The 19,585-nt window shown below is 44.5% G+C and overlaps 2 protein-coding genes across 3 annotated transcripts in view; one reads left to right on the top strand and one right to left on the bottom strand.

Moving 5' to 3' along the window:
* Positions 1-9,023, top strand: part of CAPN2 (calpain 2) — a 56,168-nt gene extending 47,145 nt beyond the window's left edge. Inside the window, exons 16-21 of the mRNA XM_020879505.2 lie at positions 2,310-2,374; positions 3,333-3,401; positions 3,887-3,965; positions 5,854-5,970; positions 6,230-6,288; positions 8,053-9,023. Of these exons, the coding sequence (XP_020735164.1) occupies positions 2,310-2,374; positions 3,333-3,401; positions 3,887-3,965; positions 5,854-5,970; positions 6,230-6,288; positions 8,053-8,076 (413 nt within the window). The 3' untranslated portion in view covers positions 8,077-9,023. The remainder of the gene's footprint in view (positions 1-2,309; positions 2,375-3,332; positions 3,402-3,886; positions 3,966-5,853; positions 5,971-6,229; positions 6,289-8,052) is intronic.
* A 1,384-nt stretch (positions 9,024-10,407) lies between these two features.
* Positions 10,408-19,585, bottom strand: part of TP53BP2 (tumor protein p53 binding protein 2) — a 67,172-nt gene continuing 57,994 nt past the window's right edge. For both annotated transcript variants that reach the window (XM_020879501.2, XM_070474459.1), the window contains exons 16-18: positions 17,478-17,644; positions 13,866-14,065; positions 10,408-11,330 (exon numbers count right to left, since the gene is read on the bottom strand). In XM_020879501.2, coding sequence (XP_020735160.2) covers positions 11,289-11,330; positions 13,866-14,065; positions 17,478-17,644 — 409 coding nt within the window. In that variant the 3' untranslated portion in view covers positions 10,408-11,288. The remainder of the gene's footprint in view (positions 11,331-13,865; positions 14,066-17,477; positions 17,645-19,585) is intronic.

The following is a 19,585-nucleotide window of genomic DNA, read 5'->3' as shown; positions in this document are numbered from 1 at the left end:
ATTAGCCAGGATGAAAAAATGCATGATCTCTCTTTCACTCAAACTTTCTCTCAAGGGGATGGCATTAAAAAGGCTCACCTCCCAAATGTGTGTTTAAGTGCACCTGGTCGGGCCAGTTCTTATTGGGAGAAATGTCACGTCGGTTGACCCAGTGGACCAGGCAAGTGGCTTCAAGGCTGCAGAAATGGCTGCTTTCAGCCTGGGCTGACGGGCTTCCACAAAGAATGGGCAGAAGTGGGTGGAAGCTTGAGAAGGAGCTAGAGAGCCATGGTCCTCACATACCCTTTCAGGTTTAACTGTTTCTTAGGCAAAAACTAGGGCTTCCCAGATAGCTCTAGTGCTAAAGAACCCACATGCTTATGCAGGAGACGTAAGAGACACCGGTTCAATGCCTGGCCACCCACTCCAGTATTCTTGCCTGGAGAATCCCATAGACAGAGGAGCCTGGCAGGCCACAGTCCATAGGGTCACACAGAGTCGGACCCGAGTTAGCACACATGTGAGCAAAAAATAACAAGGGATGGATGGTCCACCTCCCCAGTGTTGATCACCACTGCAGAGGTTAGAGAGAAGGTGTGTATGTGTGCACACGCAGACACACACACACACAGAGGCATTTGCCCCTCAAGTCATCACGAGAACTATGCTGCTTTGATAAGACAGCAGTCTGCTGAGCAGGGTCTTTAGAATATCAGGAGTTCTCAGACCAATCAGAAACAAGTGAGTATGTTGTTTGGTCTGAGTGTCAGTCTGGAAATTGTCTCCAGAAGTCCCAGGGACTTCACTCTGGCTCAATCCCAAGAGATGAAATTCCTCCTCTGGAAGCCAAAGAAGGTTCTAGGCCAGCAGGGTCTTCCATCACAGAGGATTGGAACAACACACCCTTCATGGGAACTACCTGTGGCCTTGGAACAAAAGGCTGCTTTTGAGCCTCTGTGATTCGAGACGCTACAGTTAGGGGGTCGATTGGCCAGAAAGGCTGGGCCAGGGCAGAGCTTCACCAAGACACGTCCCGGTCCTAGGCCCCCGTCCTCTGACCTGGGGGTGACGAGAAGATGGTGTTTACCCCCAAGGCCGCCAGGCACAAGTGAGGTCACGGCTCTTCAGCTGTGTGGCCGTCATGAGCCCAGGGACACTGAGCCTCGTTGTTTCTGCACAGATGTGGGGAAGGGGAAGGGAGGGGTATGGCCAGCTCAGATTCAGCTGCTCTTTGTTGGGGGCACAGCAGCGGCCCCCCCACCCCCACACCTCAGAGCTCGGTACCTTCCCCTGAGCAGCACCTGGTGACGTCTCTTACTGCCCAAGGGCCCCATGCGCCGTCTCGTGCCCACACAGAGCAGGGGTCAGTGCCCAGAAGGGCAGCTTGGAGACAGGTTAGGTCCTAACCTTTCATGGCAAAAGGGGTGGGCTCCCCTCAAGGCTGTGGGAACAGACTCACATCTGTGACGAGGCTCACTCCACCTACTGACCACCAACTACACGGGACTCACCTTCCGAGTGACTCATCCAAGAGAATGCAGGATCCAGCCCTCAGTTCCCACCCAGCTGGGGACACAGAGGACCCCTGAATGCCTGCAGACAGATAGTTATGTAAACATCTTCCTCTTCAGGGCCCAGCCTAGAGTGAACACATGGGGCCTCCGATCTGTCCACAGGTGGCTTTGCACTTAAAGACCGAGACCCTTATCATCCTGTTATTTATTTAAAAAACAATTGGCCTTCCTTGGCGGTCCTGTGGTTAAGACTCCATCTTCCAATGCAGGGGACAAGGTTTCAACCCCTGGTCAGGGAACTAAGATCCCACATGCCATGTGGCACAGTCAAAAAATTTTTTTAACAAATAAAATTTTTTAGAAAGCTCTTATTAAAATCCTGAGTGCCCCATGACTAATATACAGAGAAGTCAAAAAAGGTAACATATCTTTGCACTGTCCCAGTATCGTGGCCATCAGCCTCATGTGGCTATTTAAAATAACGTTAAGTGGCTCCTCCGGTGGCTCAGCGGTAAAGAATCCACCTGCAATGCAGGAGACGCAAGAGACACTGGGCTCCTTCCCTGGGTGGGGAAGATCCCCTAGAGGAGGAAATGGCAACCCACTCCAGTATTCTTGCTGGGAAAATCCCATGGACAGAGGAACCTGGTGGGCTACAGTCCATGGGGTCACAAAGAGTCAGACGTGACAACAACTTAGCACACCCAAGTGGATCCCATATCAGGGGTGCAGATACAGGATGTCCCTGTCCCCCTAGGTCATGTTGAACTGCACTGCTCCATAGGATGCTCCTCTCACACTTCTTTTGTCTTCTAGGCCAAGATATCAAGTCTGACGGCTTCAGCATCGAGACTTGCAAAATCATGGTGGACATGCTCGACGTATCCTTTAACAGGCCCCGAGGACAGAGGCTGGGGGAGTGTGAAACTCCACTCCGGGAAGATTCAAACACACACTTCCTTCCCCTCACAGCAGCCAGCTGTCCCCGCTGGCTGAGGTGTAAGGCTGTCGTCAGCACTGACCTCTCTCACTGGGGAAATCCAGGGAACTTCAAATGAGGGAATGCGAGATGCCACATCCCCCAGCCCCCCACCCCCACCCGCACCAGAGGCTGAGTGGTTCCTGGGCTCTTGCAGAAAATGCCCAACAGCACACCCACCATCACCTGTCCAGGGCAGCTTGGACTTGTTACCTCTAGGGGAACAGTCCCTAAACCATGGTATTTCTGATGTGAATATTTCCCAGGCATGATTTTTCTTCCTGATTTCTAAGATCGCCCCCCCCCCCCCCACCCCAACAAGAGCACAGTCCTTCCTCTTTGCTCTGGCCCCTTCCTAGGCCACCACCCAGCCCCGAGGCTGACTCATCACCCATCCAGTGTCCTTCCTGCTTCCTGGGAGGTGCTGGGCAGGAGTGGTCTGGGTGGTCTTAAGCTTCTCTGAAGTTTCATCTAGGGGGCTCATGGCACCTGCTGTGAGTCCCCTCACAAAAGGCCTCTTAGAAATAATAATTCTCCCCAAATGGGTGAGAGCCAGGCCATTAAAAGCCACCTGAAGCCTCTGCATAATCTGACGGCTCATTGCTAGCAGGACCTAGGGCCTTCAGCAGACCACCCCCAGACCAGTCAGCACGCAGAATCAGGGGGCCTGCAAGTCTCTAGTGGGCCCTTCCACCAGCCCTTAGATGGAGGTCTGGCCTGTGTGAAAAGCTGGAAAAGGGCCTTCTGCGAGAGCTCCTTGTGGATGACTGGGGTTACCAGACTCCCCAGGGGAGAGGACAGACGAGGTGACTCAGCCCGGGTGGACCCAGACTCTGGGAGCTTTCCTTAACTGAAGGCAGTCGGATGGGAGTGGCAAACTGGGACTGAAGGAGTTCTACGTTCTCTGGACGAAGATTCAGAAATACCAGGTGAAAGCCCATGAGGGCCGGGCGGCAGGGGTGGTGGGTCTGTATCGGGATGTGGAGGAACAGCTCCAAGGGGAGGGGATTGTACCTGTGATGGAGCTGAGAATGGGTGCAAAGAGGTCAGGGCAAATTAAGTGGTATACTTCCTGTGTTATGGACTGGAAACGGGGTCATCTAAAAGCCACCATCAAATATCCTGAAAAGATTTGTATAACTGTAATCCCTTGTAGTTTGGGTTTCTGACAGCTCAAGTGCAAAAATTACAGAAGATAGTATCAGGGCTCATGTAGTTGGCTAGGTGATTTGATGGGCTTATTTATAATCCAGCTCACACAAAGAGGCAAAATAGCATTTAAGGCTGAAACGTGGATGATTTTCCAGGGCCAAAGTGAGGCAGAGACCTGGAAACACCCCAGCCCCACTTAGCACACAGCACAGAGGTAACTTGCTGCCTTTCAGGTCATGATTTTCTGTTTTGCATGTTCCAGAAAATTTACCGGGAAATCGATGTGGACCGGTCTGGAACCATGAACTCCTATGAGATGCGGAAAGCATTAGAAGAAGCAGGTAATACTTCCTCACTGTATTTTCTTTCTTTTATCTGTAGAACATGTGAAAACTTAGACTATATGATACAAAGCTTGGTAAACTATGAAATAAAGTAGGCACTGGTTCAATACAAACACATCCTTTTCATTCACCTTTTAAAAACGAATTGGTAAAATGAAATGGAGTCCAAGGTGTGTCTGCTCTCTAAGGCTTCTTGAATCCCATTTCCCTCTGAGGGCCCTGGCAGGTTGCAGGCAAAGTCAGTTCTCAACAGACCCACCACCCCAACTCCCCACCCTGTTCAGGTGCAGAGCTGGTCCAGCAGAAGTGGGGTGTCCAGCTCCACCCTTGAGTGAGTCCCTAACAGAATGTGATGTCCATAAAAAAGGACACGAGCTATGGGAGACCTGCAGAGTGGGAGACTGGTGTGGGGACAGAGATGACAACATGAAGTTGTTCATTCGATGGGATAATGCTTCAGCAGAGACCCAGTTAAGTGGTTTAAACAACATACACCGTTCTCTCATGTAACAATTCAAGCTCAAGTCGTCCAAGGCCAGGATGGTGTGTCCTGCTGTCAGGGACCCGGGTTCCCTCTGTCATATTGTGTCACCATCTGCAGAGCATTGCCTGTACCTGCAGGACCAGGACAGCCTGCCAAAGCCACACACTAGCAACAGGCTGACAGAAGGAGGGAAAGACAGTCTCCTTGTCTTCATATATATATGGGCTTCCCTGATAGCTCAGCTGGTAAAGAATCCACCTGCAATGCAGGAGACCCCAGTTTGATTGCTGGGTGGGGAAGATCCCCTGGAGAAGGGATAGGCTACCCAGTCCAGTATTCATGCGTTTCCCTAGTGGTTCAGGCAGTGAAGAATCTACCTGCAGTGCTGGAGACCTGGGTTCAATCCCTGGGTTGGGAAGATCCCCTAGAGGAGAACATGGCAACCCACTCCAATACTCTTGCCTGGAGAATCCCCATGAACAGAGGAGCCTGGCAGGCTACAGTCCACAGGGTTGCAAAGAGTTGGACATGACTGACTAAGTGCGCGCACACACACACACACAGACACGCGCGCGCGCGCACACACACATAAAGTATTTATTATCTGGCTGCTTGCAATCTTCCTTGCATCATGAGATCTTTCGTCATGTTATGTGGACTCAGTAGTCCGTGGTGTGTGGTCTCAGTTGCCCCAAGGCATGTGGGTTCTTAGTTCTCCAACCAGGCATGAACGCGTATTCCCTACATTGCAAGGTGGATTCTTAACCAGTGGACTACCAGGGAAGTCCGTCTCCTTGCCTTTAATGGCACACATCACTCTGTACACAAATCCCAGTGCCAGGGCTTAGTCACAAGGCCTCAGAGGACTGCAAGGGAAAATGAGAAATGTAGCCTGAATTCTAGGCAGCCATGACCTGCTAAAAATTCTACTACTATGGGAGACACGTCCTTGGTGGTCCAGTGATTAAGACGTCACACTCCCAAGGCAGGAGGTCTGGGTTCAATCCCTAGTCAGGGAACTAGATCCCACATGCTCCAACTATAGAGCCCACATGCTCCAACTATAGAGCCCACATGCTCCAACTGAAGATCCCGAATATGGCAACAAAGATCCTGTGTGCTGCAGCTAAGACCCAGGGCAGCCAAATTTAAAATATATACATATATACTACTGTGGAAAAAGGGAGAATTAATATTGGTTTAGCATGAAGAGTTTCTGCCACATCCATCCGGCAACAGTAGAGGCACTGGGTTTGTAAAATAAACAGTCTCACAGCAGAGCAGCCAGGGGGACCAAAACAATGACAACTGTCATCTGAACTGCCCCGCCGGGTCCCCAGCCTATACACAGAGCCCAGGGGTGCAATCGAACACCTCACCATCAGTTTGCTTAAACTTCAGGTTTCAAGATGCCCTGTCAGCTCCACCAAGTGATCACCGCCCGGTTTGCAGATGACGAGCTCATCATCGATTTTGACAATTTTGTCCGGTGTTTGATTCGACTGGAGACACTATTCAGTAAGTGCCCACTGTGGGAAAAGACCCATTTCAGCTCTCTCGGCAGGAAAGCAGCCTACTTTTCCTCACGGATGAAACAACCTGAGCCAGAGACAAGTCTGTTCGGCTGAGAATGGAACTCCTTCTTTAATCTGGGGATAGCGGGAAGAAATCATAGCTGCGACATTCGATGAAATCGGCTGCCAGTCCGGGGAAGAGGATAATGTGATCTTTGTTTCAGCTCCCTCATTTATGTGACATCCTCTTTCTGCCTCCACAGGGGTATTTAAGCAGCTGGACCCCGAGAATACTGGAATGATCCAGCTCGACCTTATCTCTGTAAGTCAGCAGCCTCCCAGCCCTGACTCCTAGGGGAGAAATGCTGTTACTGGGGCAACAGAGGCCTGGAGCTTTTGGTCTGTCAGGGACAGGCTGTAAATGGTTGTGAGATCCCCAACTGCACTTCGGTTTGGTTGTTCCCAACTACCTATTGATTCTCTAATCCAAGAAAATACACCTGGCTCCTCCTGCCATGAGCTTTGCCTTGAGAATAGCAAAAAGTTAGAATAAGGAGAGGGTGGCAGAATGCCTCTTAGAAAAATGACCTGCTAATTAGCATGCATGGGAGAAGGTGTTTATGCAAAGAAGTCCTTTGGCTTAAAGTTAAGTGGGCCTTAAGAAGATCTGTCATTCTTAGTTCTGCTTAAAAGGACTTTCTGAGCAAATTACTTTTCTCCACTTCCTCTGCCCTTAAAGTAAAACAAACAATAGTGAATAAGCTTGCCATATGTAATAATTGTATTCATATGGTCTGGAACCCCAGTGACAGCCACCTATAAAATGATCACCAATCCAAATTCAGTTGGTACGCCAGTTCCACAGAAAGCAAAGCACAAAATGTTCTCTTGTCATCCAAAGAAAGTACTCTCACTTCAAAGAAGGAGGTCACTGGGGTTACTTTCATCCTCGCAGGGCCCCAACCTGCTTTTCCTCTGTCTGAGGGGGAGCTGAGCTTGGAGCAGCAAAGGCTACCTACAGAGGGCGGGGTGGCATGACCAGTGCTGAGTGGGGATGACCTGATCCCATGGGCCAGAGAGGAGCAGAGTAGCAAGGGATAGGGGGTGGGGTGGGAGGATGAGGGACTGGCACTTCTTTCCTTGAATTTAGAACTCTGGAGGAACCCAGCAACTAAATGATTCTTTCATTCTGCTATTATGCATTTTAAAGTAACATGAGCCAACTGCAGATACATTTTAGCTGGTTCTAAAGAACACTAATTTGCTTAAAACTCATGTAACCCAGGAAATAACTCTCCCCTAAGACTGCAGTTAAGGTAGAGGCATTCCAGTTGGGGCCTAAACATGCCACGTGTGACGTTTGCAACTGTACCCCCCTTTATCATTCTTGATGGAAATCTTATTCCTCCCCGGCTGCCACCGTTCCCTACGACCAGCCTACTCACAACACCATCCCCATCCCCATTTCCTCTGAGAAGCATCTTACCCACTGGCTTTCCATCCTTTCTAAGCCTTTCCTTTTACAGGTCCCTGGAGTTCCCCACACTTTTTTTTTTTTTTTTTTTTGCTAAGACAGTAACAGCAGGAAGATCTCCCCTTTGGTTTGCCATGATGGTCAACCTTGCCTGAAGGTTAGACCTAGGAAGCTTTAAAAAGTCCTGATGTCCAGGCCCATTCCAAACTTAATTTCATTAGAATCTGGTACAAAGTTCCCTGATTCCTCCAATATAGAACTAAGGTTGGAAACCACTAGTTTAAGGGTTTATCCACACCCCAAGCTAACCTCTGATGTGACACTCTGAGGCAGAGAGGTGGAAATGCTAATTCAAGTGTCCAAGTTTCAGGTTTCATGTGCTTCAGTCAACCCTGTAATTCAATTCATGACCACCTGATTCAAACAACCACTTTTTACTGCCCTGTAAAAAGCTAGACTCTAGAAATCAGGTAGAAAAAATGTGAGTTAGTGCAATCATACCTTAACCCTTAATCAGCTTTTCTGGTGCAATAGTCAATCTTTCAAAATAATCTACACCCTTTGAGCTTAAAAAGTGATCCCTGATTTTTTTTTTTCTTCCTTTCCTCACAGTGGCTGTGTTTTTCAGTACTTTGAAGTGATAACCAATCTGCCTGAAGACTTCTCATGAAAGAAAATCAGCCGAGGATTAAGCCTCTACGGAGAAACTTTTTATCTAGATCTTGAAATTATGGGAATATTTACTTAAACTGATGATTAGAGCTGAAAATGATACTGTCGACTTGAGAAAGCAGCACTTTCAGATATCAAAGTAAAAGATTTGCATATAATCATACTAAATGAGAGTCACTTAACCCTTGACAAACTTAAGAGAAAACCTTCCATCTGTATATAGTATACACTTTTTACTTTTACACACTTTCCTGTTTAGAGCAATACTAAATTAGGAAAAATTGCAGGGAGGTGTTTAACAGCTGAGCTTAACTGAACATTCAGTCAACCTCAAAGGACACAACGTCCTTGCCAGCAATAGTTAAAGCAACTTCAAGTTTAAAAATGCAGCTGTGACATCTACCAAACAGTTGTCCAGGGATTTCTCATTGCCCTTGAGTAAAATGGAAAAATATGATGCATCATGAAGGCATCCCAAGAGGCCAGGTGCGAAGCACATCTCAGTCACTGGGTTAAGTAAGAGACAGATTTTACATAACATTGAACAGTTAACCAGCATGTCTTAACTCAAGTGCTGGAGTGCATCTGGTCTTAACACACCGAGCGTTATGATACCAAAAGGATGCTCCTCTGGCTCAGCTGAAGCACTGACCCAAACTGGGCATCTGTCCACAAGCCCACTGTGATGGAAGACGGCACAGCTGTTCGCCGCCCACCTCAAACCTTCCTGAACTTCCCCGCTAGCGTCCATGCATAGACTGGGGGGATGTCTCGTAGCAACCCCCAGGGAGACCACCCGAGCTTGTTTCCTGGCTTTACCTTGGGGAAAATGCTAGTGACATTATACCAATACTGCCTTGTTGCCTTATCTTCTTCCAAGTGTACTGTTCAATAAAGAGTCGCCCAGGCAATCCCACGTGGGTGCTGTTCTTCCTGGAGAGGGGCAGCAGTGAGCACCCCCAGTCACAGCCCACCCCACTCCAGCGAGGCGCACTCCCTCCCTCCAAACATGCCTGTATTAGGAGGAGGGGCCTGCTGATCTACCATTTCATGGAACTGTAAAACTCTGTAAAAATCCAGTTCAGAAGCTCTGATGATTGACCCTAAAGTGAGCTCCGATGCCTGCTGCTGCTTGGTCTCCTGAAGAGGCACTGGCAGTTTCGTGCTGTGCCTGCCACCCACATGTCCCTTTGGTGGAGGGGGCAAGAGAGACCCAGGAAGGCATGCAGCTAAACCCCTGGCCAACTGCTGGGGATCCTTGAGGGGTGGTGGACGGGAAAGATGACTAGGAGACAGGTGAACGGCACTCACTGGCTACTGGCCTGATCTCTTTTGATGATTACCACTTACTTCCCAAAGTCAAATCCTAAGAACACATAGCTGCTCATGTTGGGCCCACCTGAGATAATCTAGGATAATCTCCCTATTGTCAGGTCAGTTGATTAGTAAATTTAATTTAAATCTGAAAAATCCTTGGCAGTATCTAGATTAGTGCTTGGTTAAATAACCAGGTGTCTCAGGCTGCTGTAAAAAAATACCACAGGCTGTGTAGCTTAAACATTTCTCTCTCATGGTTCTGGAGGCTGGGACATCCCAAGACCAAGGTGCCAGAAGACTCAGTGTCCAGTGAGAAGGGCAGCCTTCTTGGGGTATCCTCAGAGTATACTGGACTTTTCCTCTTATCAGGACACTAATTTCATGCAGCTCCACCCTTATGTAAACCTAATCACCTCCCAAAGGCCCCACCTCCAAATACTATCACACTGGGGGTTAGGGCGTCGACATGAATTTTAGGGGGACACAAATATTCAGTCCACAACACAACAGGACAAGAATACGGGGGACTGGAGGGGCATCTTCATAATTTTGTCTACCACACAGGTCCTCTGACATTTCATCCATGTTTTCTCTATTCACTGTTACTCTGAAAGGCACAGTATGTTCTGCTGGCTACCTTCCTTTCTTGCTACAATTTACTACTGGTAAAAATGTCTAAGGAAACGTGACCACTGGTTTTCTCACCTGTATCTTCTAATAAATGAAACAGTTTTAATATGCAAAATAAGGTCCCAAACAATTCACGAACTTGGCAACATATTAATGTGCAGGCTGGGTCTATATAACTTTACATCCTGTAACTCAATGTATGAAGAATCTGAAAAAATGAGGACACAAACAGCCTGTCAGAAGCTCTAGGTAAAGGTACAAGTTTCTATCACCATGGCCTCTAAGATCTTTTATAAAATGTCTTAATTCCATATCAAAGACCACCACAAAAATCACAAGTTGCAAAACTGAGCAAAGAAATACTTATATTTAATCACATGGCTGGTAAAGAAATACTATTTTTCAGCAGAGTATGATATTCCAATGACTTAGGAACTTGAAACACAGCTGTTAATGACATAAAAAACTAAAGCCAGTAAAAAGCTTAGAATCAAAAAGTTTAATTTTATTGCAATTGTTTTTAAAGTCGACTATGATCTTGACAAATATCATGAGTAAGTCTATAGCAAGTCTCTAATTTCTGAGATACAAAAGACAATAAATATAGATTCAAATCTCAGCCTAAAAACAATCTAAATCTACCTGTAGTGTAGTGTGGTTTCAATATTTCAAAGATAGGGCGCTACAAGGAATCACACCACCAAGTTATTGCTCACGGACAACCAGCCAACAGTCCTTCTCAGACAACACACAGTGTGCGGCGCCTTTGGACCTCCATCGAGTCCCCCACGGGCCCACTGTTCTGGGGGACAACCAGAGATGGCACCGTGGAGGCACTGGTCCTTCTGGTGGGAGCTCAGGGATGTGGCAGGTGCTGAAGAACACCAACGGACGCAGGCCGTGAAGCTGAGCCCCCAGTAGTCCAATAAGTGGTCCCACTTCTTGCAGAGAACAGGATTGTCACCATGTGTCTTTCGGAGTACAACACAGCGCACCTTGCCCAGCACAGTGCATCAGCCTCCTGCCAAGCTCTGCTCCATCGAGCTGAGCATCCTTAACCAACAGTAGCCAAGGCCAAGCCTTCATCTGTTTCCAGAGCTCCTTCTTCATGGCTTTCAAGTTACTGTCATTAAAATGAGTCTTGAGAAATTTCTGCCACAAACGATCGTACTGTTTCTTCTTAGTGGTAACAGAGGTTAATTCTTCATGAACTAAACATCTGCAAAGTTTCAAGCCAAGCTCCTTTGTCTTGGTTTAATTCTTGGGTAGAGCTGTTAAAAGAATTTTTAAAATATTTACATATGCACAGACATGGGAGTATAACACACCTTCAGGAATTTATGGGGGGGGTGGGGTGTGGATGTTGATGTCACAGGAGAGAAATTAAACCAAAGAAAGGAGACTCTGCCATGTGAAGCAACCAAAGTAGCTGAATAACTTGTTGTCGTAGGGGTTCCCTCAACAGGAACACCCATGGTGCAATGATATAAAATCTGGGATGGCTCAGAGCATTAACTTCCTCTATGCAGCCTACTGAACTGTAAATCAAATCCAACAAGGATCACAAAGGACTAGAAGTGACTTGCAATACTCTATATATAAACTCCAACACCGAGAACTTCCGTTCTGAGGGAAAAGATAAGGAGTTGAAAAGTCTCTTTTAACTTTATGCACAATGGACATCACATGGTGTCATGGGAATGGAGACTGTCATGAATGAAATGCCACAGACTAAAAGTCTACAGATTTGAGGGAGGATAAGTGGAGTTTTTTGTTTTAGGATCTTGTGCTTTTGTGTCTTCCATAACAAGAGCTGGGAAGGAGAGTGTTCATGAAGCCAAGAGCAAGTCAAACTAGTCATTCAACTGGCAAACAAAACAAAACCCTTCCTCCTCCAGACAAAGGGAAAAAAAGAAAATCGAATCGAACTTCAAGCCAAAACTGACAAGTTAACTGAGGAATCAATGTCATATCAAGGACTGCTTCTCTCTGTGAGGAAAGATACTTGGCCAATACAATTTTCAAAACTTGTATGTGAGCCTCTGACTAAAAACCCAACATTTAGGCAATTTCCTTTTTTAAAAAACTTCAAAAGAAACCCAAGGAAGTTGTGCAGAGGCCACTTCTACCCAGGAAAGATTTCCAAAGGACTAAGAATATTTAAATGTTGGATTACAATTAAAATCTTCAATCCAGTCCACTGATTTCAGGACCTTTGAAAGCCATACACAGCAAGAGAGCTTGGTCTCTGACCAAGTGCTTCCACACTTGGAAACGAATCCTTCTCCCCACGTTTCAGTGACCACCGGATCTCTCTGTTAGAAAACTAAAGTAAGACCCAAATAAGCAACCACCTCTAAGAGGCAGAGCTTTCCCCAAGAAACTATAAGAAGTAAAAGTACACATTTGCTCTTGGTGTTCATTAAAGAAGGAAAGTGGCTGCATGTGAGAGACTATGCTTCTCTGGCGCTAAAAAGCCTTTCTAGAAGCAAACAGGAGGGCTGGAAAGAGAAGCATCTCTATATTTCTACTTTCATCTGGTAATTTGAAAAGCTTTTTTAAAGGGCTCCATGGCTTTTTTTTTTTTTTCATTTTCATTATGATCAGATGAATAAATATTATCCACACCCCAAATGTTTACTTATAATAAATTGTGCTCCCAGGAAGACAGGAATCAAGATGAAAGTGAAAGTGGAGGTCCCTCAGTAGTTTCCGACTCTTTGTGACCCCATGGATTATACAGTCCATGGAATTCTCCAGGCCAGAATACTGGAGTGTGTAGCCTTTCCCTTCTCCAGGGGATCTTCGTGACCCAGGGATTGAAACCAGGTCTCCTGCATTATAGGCAGATTCTTTACCAGCTGAGCCACAAGGGAAACCCAAGAATACTGGAGTGGGTAGCCTATCCCTTTCTCCAGTGGATCTTCCTGGCCCAGGAATCAAACCAGGGTCTCCTGCATTGCAGGTGGATTCTTTACCAACTGAGCTATGAGGGAGTCAGATGTATGAAGTCATTTATACTGTACACCAAACAACAAAGGAGAATGAGTCAGAATGAGGAGACATGGGCCAGAATCCAAGCTCCCGGTCCCAACACAGGAGTCATTTCAGCTATCTCCCCAGAGAGTAAAGCCCAGGCAGAGGGACACCCAGATGCTCCCTGGTTTAGGACCTCAAGCTGGGCAGAAGCTCTCTGCAGGCACAGACCATGCTGGCCTGACAAATGATGAGAATACAGTAAGAATATCTCCCATTTGCTGTACATTAGATTCCATCCAACTACACTAGCCTTTCCCTGAAAATACCCCCAGAATGTCTGCCCGAAGAGAGCAGCCTCTTCAGACTAATATAGATATGTTATTGGTTTATATGTGCTGGTATGATTTGATTACTTTCTTGGTTTATATGAAACAAAATTCAACAGTAGAGCAAGAACAAAGAATCTTGCCTCTGGTGCCCTGATCAAACTCTAACAGATTCACAAATCCTGACTTAATCCAAAATGTATTTCAAATTTCATAAGCTCAATTCCCATCACATGGTCCAATTACACTGTCCAATTATCTTCACTTTATTTATAAATGAAGACAGAACCCCAGATTTCTAGGGGCTGCTAAACCTGTAAATATACTATTGATCATAATAGGAATCACTGGAAATGAGGTTCTGGGTCTATTTTTAAGACTATCAAAAATGTTAAATTCTACTTCTCATTAACAAACGGCAGCAGGCTGCACTGAATCTACAATACACGGCAGTTTTCCCCAAGCCCCTCTCTGACGCACATAAAGACATCATTCACTTACTCCCAGCAAATTGCGTGGAACGTATCCTTCCTTGTCGTTCAGGCGGGCCCACCACCATTCAATCTCATCTTCGTCTTCCCTGCGCACGATTGTCATGCAGTCTCCTTCTTTCATGGGCAGCTCGTCATCATTCTGAGGTTCATAGTCCCAGAGTGCATAAATGACCCCTTTATTCATTATGCCCATTTTCTCCTGAACTCCTAAAATCATGTAAGATACAGCACAGAGTAAGTAACTCAGAGGATACCACGCTCAGAACCTGCAACTCCATGAAACTAAATGAGAAGTAATGGGGACCTGCTGGAATGGGAGAAACTACTACATTAAACATTCAACAAATAAACTTCCTGTGGACTGAGGAAGGAGAGGAAGGCCAGCAGGGCAGAAGGAACATATAAATGACAAGTTAATGTACGCTATTAGCTTTAAACCAGCTCTAAAACTAACCAACACTTTATAAGCAGCTCTCAAAACTACTCTCACACAGAATACAAAAACAATTACAAACCCAGGAATGAAAAAAACAACTGCTCAAGTCTAGAATATTAAAAAAGTGAATGAGCCATCTGTCAAATTTTAGCAGACTCACTAAGTGTAATGACCAAGGAACTCTGGGATCATTTTTGTTCTCTACCTAAAACTTAAAGCAGGCAGAGAAAAAAGAGTGTTGTGCCTGTTAAAGTGGTTTCTATCAATTTCCAAATAAGGAAAGATGGAAGAAAAACATATATAAAATGTTAGAATGCAGAAATAGGGTATTAGGTATTAGGAAATAGGTATTAGGATATAAAAGTCTATGTATAGTCAACTTGAATGAGAATAAGAATTCTAAAGGTCCTTGAAGTCTACAAACTGGGGGAAGGAAAAAAAAAAAACCCCAAATGCTCACTTTTTACCAAAGTTAACAGATCTGCAGATGAACTAGGACTGCAGGTTTCATCTTTCTCCATTTATACCTCCCTATCCTCTAAGGTGACGCTAATAAGGAGTAGCAATCATCAACAGGCAGGCAACACAAGGGAAGGGGAGGAGGAATTAGACAACAATCTCCTGAGCAAGGCAGACTTCATTATTATTTTCACTTTTTAGAAAAGCCAGGAAAATATCTGCTTGCTTATGAATAGTCAGGTCTTTCAACTTATGTGAACCTAAATTATTAATTATAAACTTATTTTTCCTGTGTCAGTTAATGATGTAACACACACTACTTGTCTCTCACTCTGGGCAAAACTAGAAATTAAATCATTCTTTTCCAAAAGAAAGCTCTGCCTCTCTAGAGGGTCAGGTTTCTACTCATGGGGACAAGTGAATTTCCAACCTTCCTGTTTATATAAGACATGCAAAATATGAGGGATTCACAAGGACAATGAGACTTGATACAACCATGATTTCACTAAGTTTTAGAGCTGGTCAGATTTGTTATCGGTTTGGGATGGAATGAAGCACTTGAAATGACAACTTGAGTCTCAATTCCAGGCAAATCATTAGACATGAAAGACAATTTCTCATTGTTTATCAAACGAAGAGTTACAAATTATTGTTCTAAACAGTTTCTGGGGGCCTGAAAACATGCTCTACCTCACTGGCAATTTGGGAAATGCAAACTAAAGCCACAAGGGGCTAGGATTCCAAACCCACCGAAGGTTAGAGAACATGCTCGACAGGCCTCCCTGTGACCTGCGACTACGTCCAGGGACACCAGGAGATGAGGACGAGAGTGGTCACCAGGGCAGAAAGAAGGGAGCAAGGAAGAGAGGGAGGGCGGGAGGAACGAAGCGGGAACACAACCCAATGTCCGCCCGAAGTAAAGTGGAAATATAACTTGTGGTAGAGTCCCAGAGTGGAACAGCAGCCCAGTGAAAAGAGACGCCAGCTACAGGCACCACCGCCAGTGAATCTCAGAAGCCACAGTGAATGAAAAAAGAAGCCAGAGCATCACTGGTATGGTTTATTCTAATATAAAGGTCAAAACCAGGCAGATAAACAATATTAGCTGTAGGAGTCACAGAGCAGTGATCCAACTATTGTTATCAATTCCAGGGGGCGGTCACGTCCCCCTCAATAGCTGAGAAAGCTCAGGTTCTGTTTCCCAGGCTGGATACCTGGACGCTTCACTGTGTTCAGTCTAGTAGCATCTAGTACGCATCAGAAATGCTCTCAGTATCCATGATACATTTCACAAATTTTTTAAATTTCTGGTCAAATGTCCTTAAATGTTTTTAAAAATCATACTTCTTACTTAAATATAGCTCAATCACCAATATGAGCCATATTTTTTAATATGTTTTTAATAAAACAAAACACATGTTATATAATGCTGATTTTTAAATACAATAATACGTCAAAATTATTCTTTGATCTAGAGTTCAGAACATAAACAGTAAATGATCATAATACCAACAATAAAAACTAAGAGCTAAGAAGTAAAGAAGAGAACCTGAGATCTGTGGCTCTGCCTCTGCCTCTCCTCCTTCTCTCCTAGAGCCTTAAACTGGCCTAGTGACACATGGAGAGCAGTCAGAGAAGACATTTCACCTTGGGCACTTTCCCATGTCTGATGCTTGAGTGGTTCGGGGTCCTGGGACCTGCCGCCTCATTTGTCTCTGGCTTTATCCCTTCTCCCTTCCTCTCGGGCCAGTCTAAAAACAAATACTAACCTCAAGTTCTAAGATTTGTAAATTAAAAAAAAAAATTTTTCCCCGTAAATAACAATGCCAACCAACATCTATCCATCTAAAACTTCAAGTCCATTTTTCTCTGGGTACAGCACTGATGTTGTTATCCATTAGAATCATAAACTCAAAAATAAGAGAACAAAAGAGTCAAAAAATTAGCTCTAAAGTATATGTGGTCCACTTTATGACAAGTCTGATTTAGCAGGAAAACTTGAATCAGTTGGATTCTTATTCCAACAATGCATTTCTCTTGATCATCTTGGAAGGGGGGAGGGGAGTTCTGTGTACTTATGCACAAAGATACAGCATCATTTCCCAAGTACTGAGGTCTTACTAGAGGATCTTTTGATGGTCAAAAGCTAATAATCTTGCTAGATGCAATGCTACATCACTGTCTTTTGTTGGTAAAGATGTCCCTGACAATAGTTGCTTCTAGACACACACACACACAAAAGCTTCATTCACATTTGAGATCAAGGCTGCCCTATTTTCAATGCCTAGGACAATGTACCAACACAAAATGCTTTCCCAAATAATAAGTGAAAGTAGCTCAGTCGTGTCTGACTCTGCGACCCCATGGACTACACAGTCCCTGGAATCCTCCAGGCCAGAATACTGGAGCGTGTAGCCTTTCCCTTCCCCAGGGGATCTTCCCAAGCCCAGGGATCGAACCCAGGTCTCCTGCACTGCAGACGGATTCTTTACCAGCTGAACCACAAGGGAAGCCCAAGAATACTGGAGTGGGCAGCCTATCCCTTCTCCATTGGCTCTTCCAACCCAGGAACTGAACCAGGGTCTCCTGCATTGCAGGAGGATTCTTAACCAACTGAGCTATCAGGGAACACCCAAATAATAAGAACACTTATCAAGTGATACCCTAAAGATACAGGATACACGAATGCAGTAATCAATACATGTGTATCTAGTTGCTCCATACCATACAGAAATTGCGAGCACTGGGTGTAGCCTTCTTCCATCTCCTCACACTTATCAGCAGCCGTCTGCATGTCACTGTAGGTCATGGCAAACACAGCGGCTCCTGACTCCACCAAGAACTTGCACACCTGGACGTTGTTGCAGGAGGCAGCGCAGTGCAGCGGGGTCCTGCGGAGAAGGACACAGCAAGGGCTAGAGACGGTTTCCTACACTGAACGACAACTGCTGCGACAGAGGATCTGCAGAGAGAGTTCTCAAGTCTGTCATCTACCAAGCCCCTTCTGCAAACCTTTCACACAGATTTTTGAAAATCAGTTAAGCACAGATATCTGAGCCCATCTGAGAATTACAGAGCAACAAAGGAAAATGTCAGAGTGCTGGGCTATGCCAGGCCCGGGGCAGCACGGCAGGTGAGAGGAATAGAGTACCGGAGTGAAAGGACGTGAAATGTGTCTGATAATCTAAAGCAGGATAAAATGCATTTAGTTCCACACTCTGCAGCATCCAGTCTAATTATTTCTGCCAGAGTGGAGGCTGTAAGTCTTTAACAGGCCCTTCCTCAAAACATGCACCTTTGAAATCCCTTTTGAAGAAACTAAGTTGCATCTAGAGAACTCCCTTCATCCAATGCTTAAAATCCTTACTAATTGGGAAAAAAAAAAGGTGCCAATTCAATTTAGACCAGAAAAAATGACTGTAAAATACACATTTCAATCTCTGGTGAGCAGATACTTATGAATACCATGACAGAGAATCTTCTCTAGCACCTCAAATGTTTTGTAATGTATTATAAATGACTCCAGATTCATAGGAAAGGTGGAAGAGTCAGGACCACTGCTCAAACTCAAAACACAGGCTTGAGGACATTAATCAGGCCTTGAAGTACATGAGATTTCACTTCTTTACCCTCTTCTTTCCTCCCCTCATCATTTTATTCCCTTTGGGTCTTTCAGAATAGAAATTATTTCCTGATCACCTGTCCCAATCACTGTGTTCAATAGTTTGGTGAATATTACTATAGATTTTTGAACTGCGTAGCTTTTTTAATAGTGAATAATTATACATAATCTAAACTCCCAATATTAGGAAAACAAAGGCATTATGACACATTAAGAATTTAAGTTAAACTAAAAAAGTAGGTATGAAAAAGACAAATAGTACATGTTATCACTTACATGTAGAATCTAAAAAATAAAACAAACAAATGAATACAAGAAAACATGCAGACTCACAGAGAACAGACGCGGTTACCAGTGAGTAAAGTGCAGCAGGGGAGACAGCGAGACAGGGATGAGGGACTGAGAGGCACAAACCACTGTGCGCAAAATAAATACGCCACGGCACAGGAGACAGAGCCAATATTTTAAAAATAACTGTAAGCAGAATATAATCTATAAAACCTTTGAATCCCTATGCTATACACGTGAAACTAATATAATATTGTAACTCAACTATATCTCAATTTAAAAACACAAAACTCTACTGAGAGCTAAAATAAAAAAAAGAGAGACATAAAAAACTATATATGTATGTACACACACACACACACTCATAAATGAGCTTGAAGGAAATATATTAAAATACTGATGATGGGGTACACATGGCTTATGTTCCTCTTACTTCTCTGTTTTTGCATGTTTCCATATTGGGCCCATATTTTATACATATTAATTTTTTTAAACTACAACCAAAATGCTTCTCAGAGTATCATTTATAACAAAACAAAAAATTGGAAAAACAACAAGGAGGAGACAGTTACAGTAAACAAGTCATAGCCAAGTCGTAGGAGAAGAGGCTTTTTCAAATCTATGCATATGGGTGTCTGCAACTTTTGTGTATACATATAAATTTGATATTACAATTATTTCCATAGCAAGAGAAAAAATAACCTATAAAATTAAAATACTTCAGTAAACATGGTGTGATTTACAACTTAAAAAAATTTTCATATAGAAAGAAGTAAATTTTTGGTATTTTTTTCAAAAAGAAAGCACATCATTAATTTAATTTTTTCAAAAAATGAAATACAAAATTTACTATCCATTCAGTTATCCTGATAACTACGTTATCAGGAGTGACAGTAACTTATTTGGGCCTTTGATATTATTA

The sequence above is a fragment of the Odocoileus virginianus genome, chromosome 11 (assembly GCF_023699985.2).
Source record: "Odocoileus virginianus isolate 20LAN1187 ecotype Illinois chromosome 11, Ovbor_1.2, whole genome shotgun sequence".
NCBI lineage: Eukaryota > Metazoa > Chordata > Mammalia > Artiodactyla > Cervidae > Odocoileus > Odocoileus virginianus.
The sequence above is the reverse complement of the archived record's forward strand: the minus strand, read 5'-3'. Positions and strand labels throughout refer to the sequence as shown.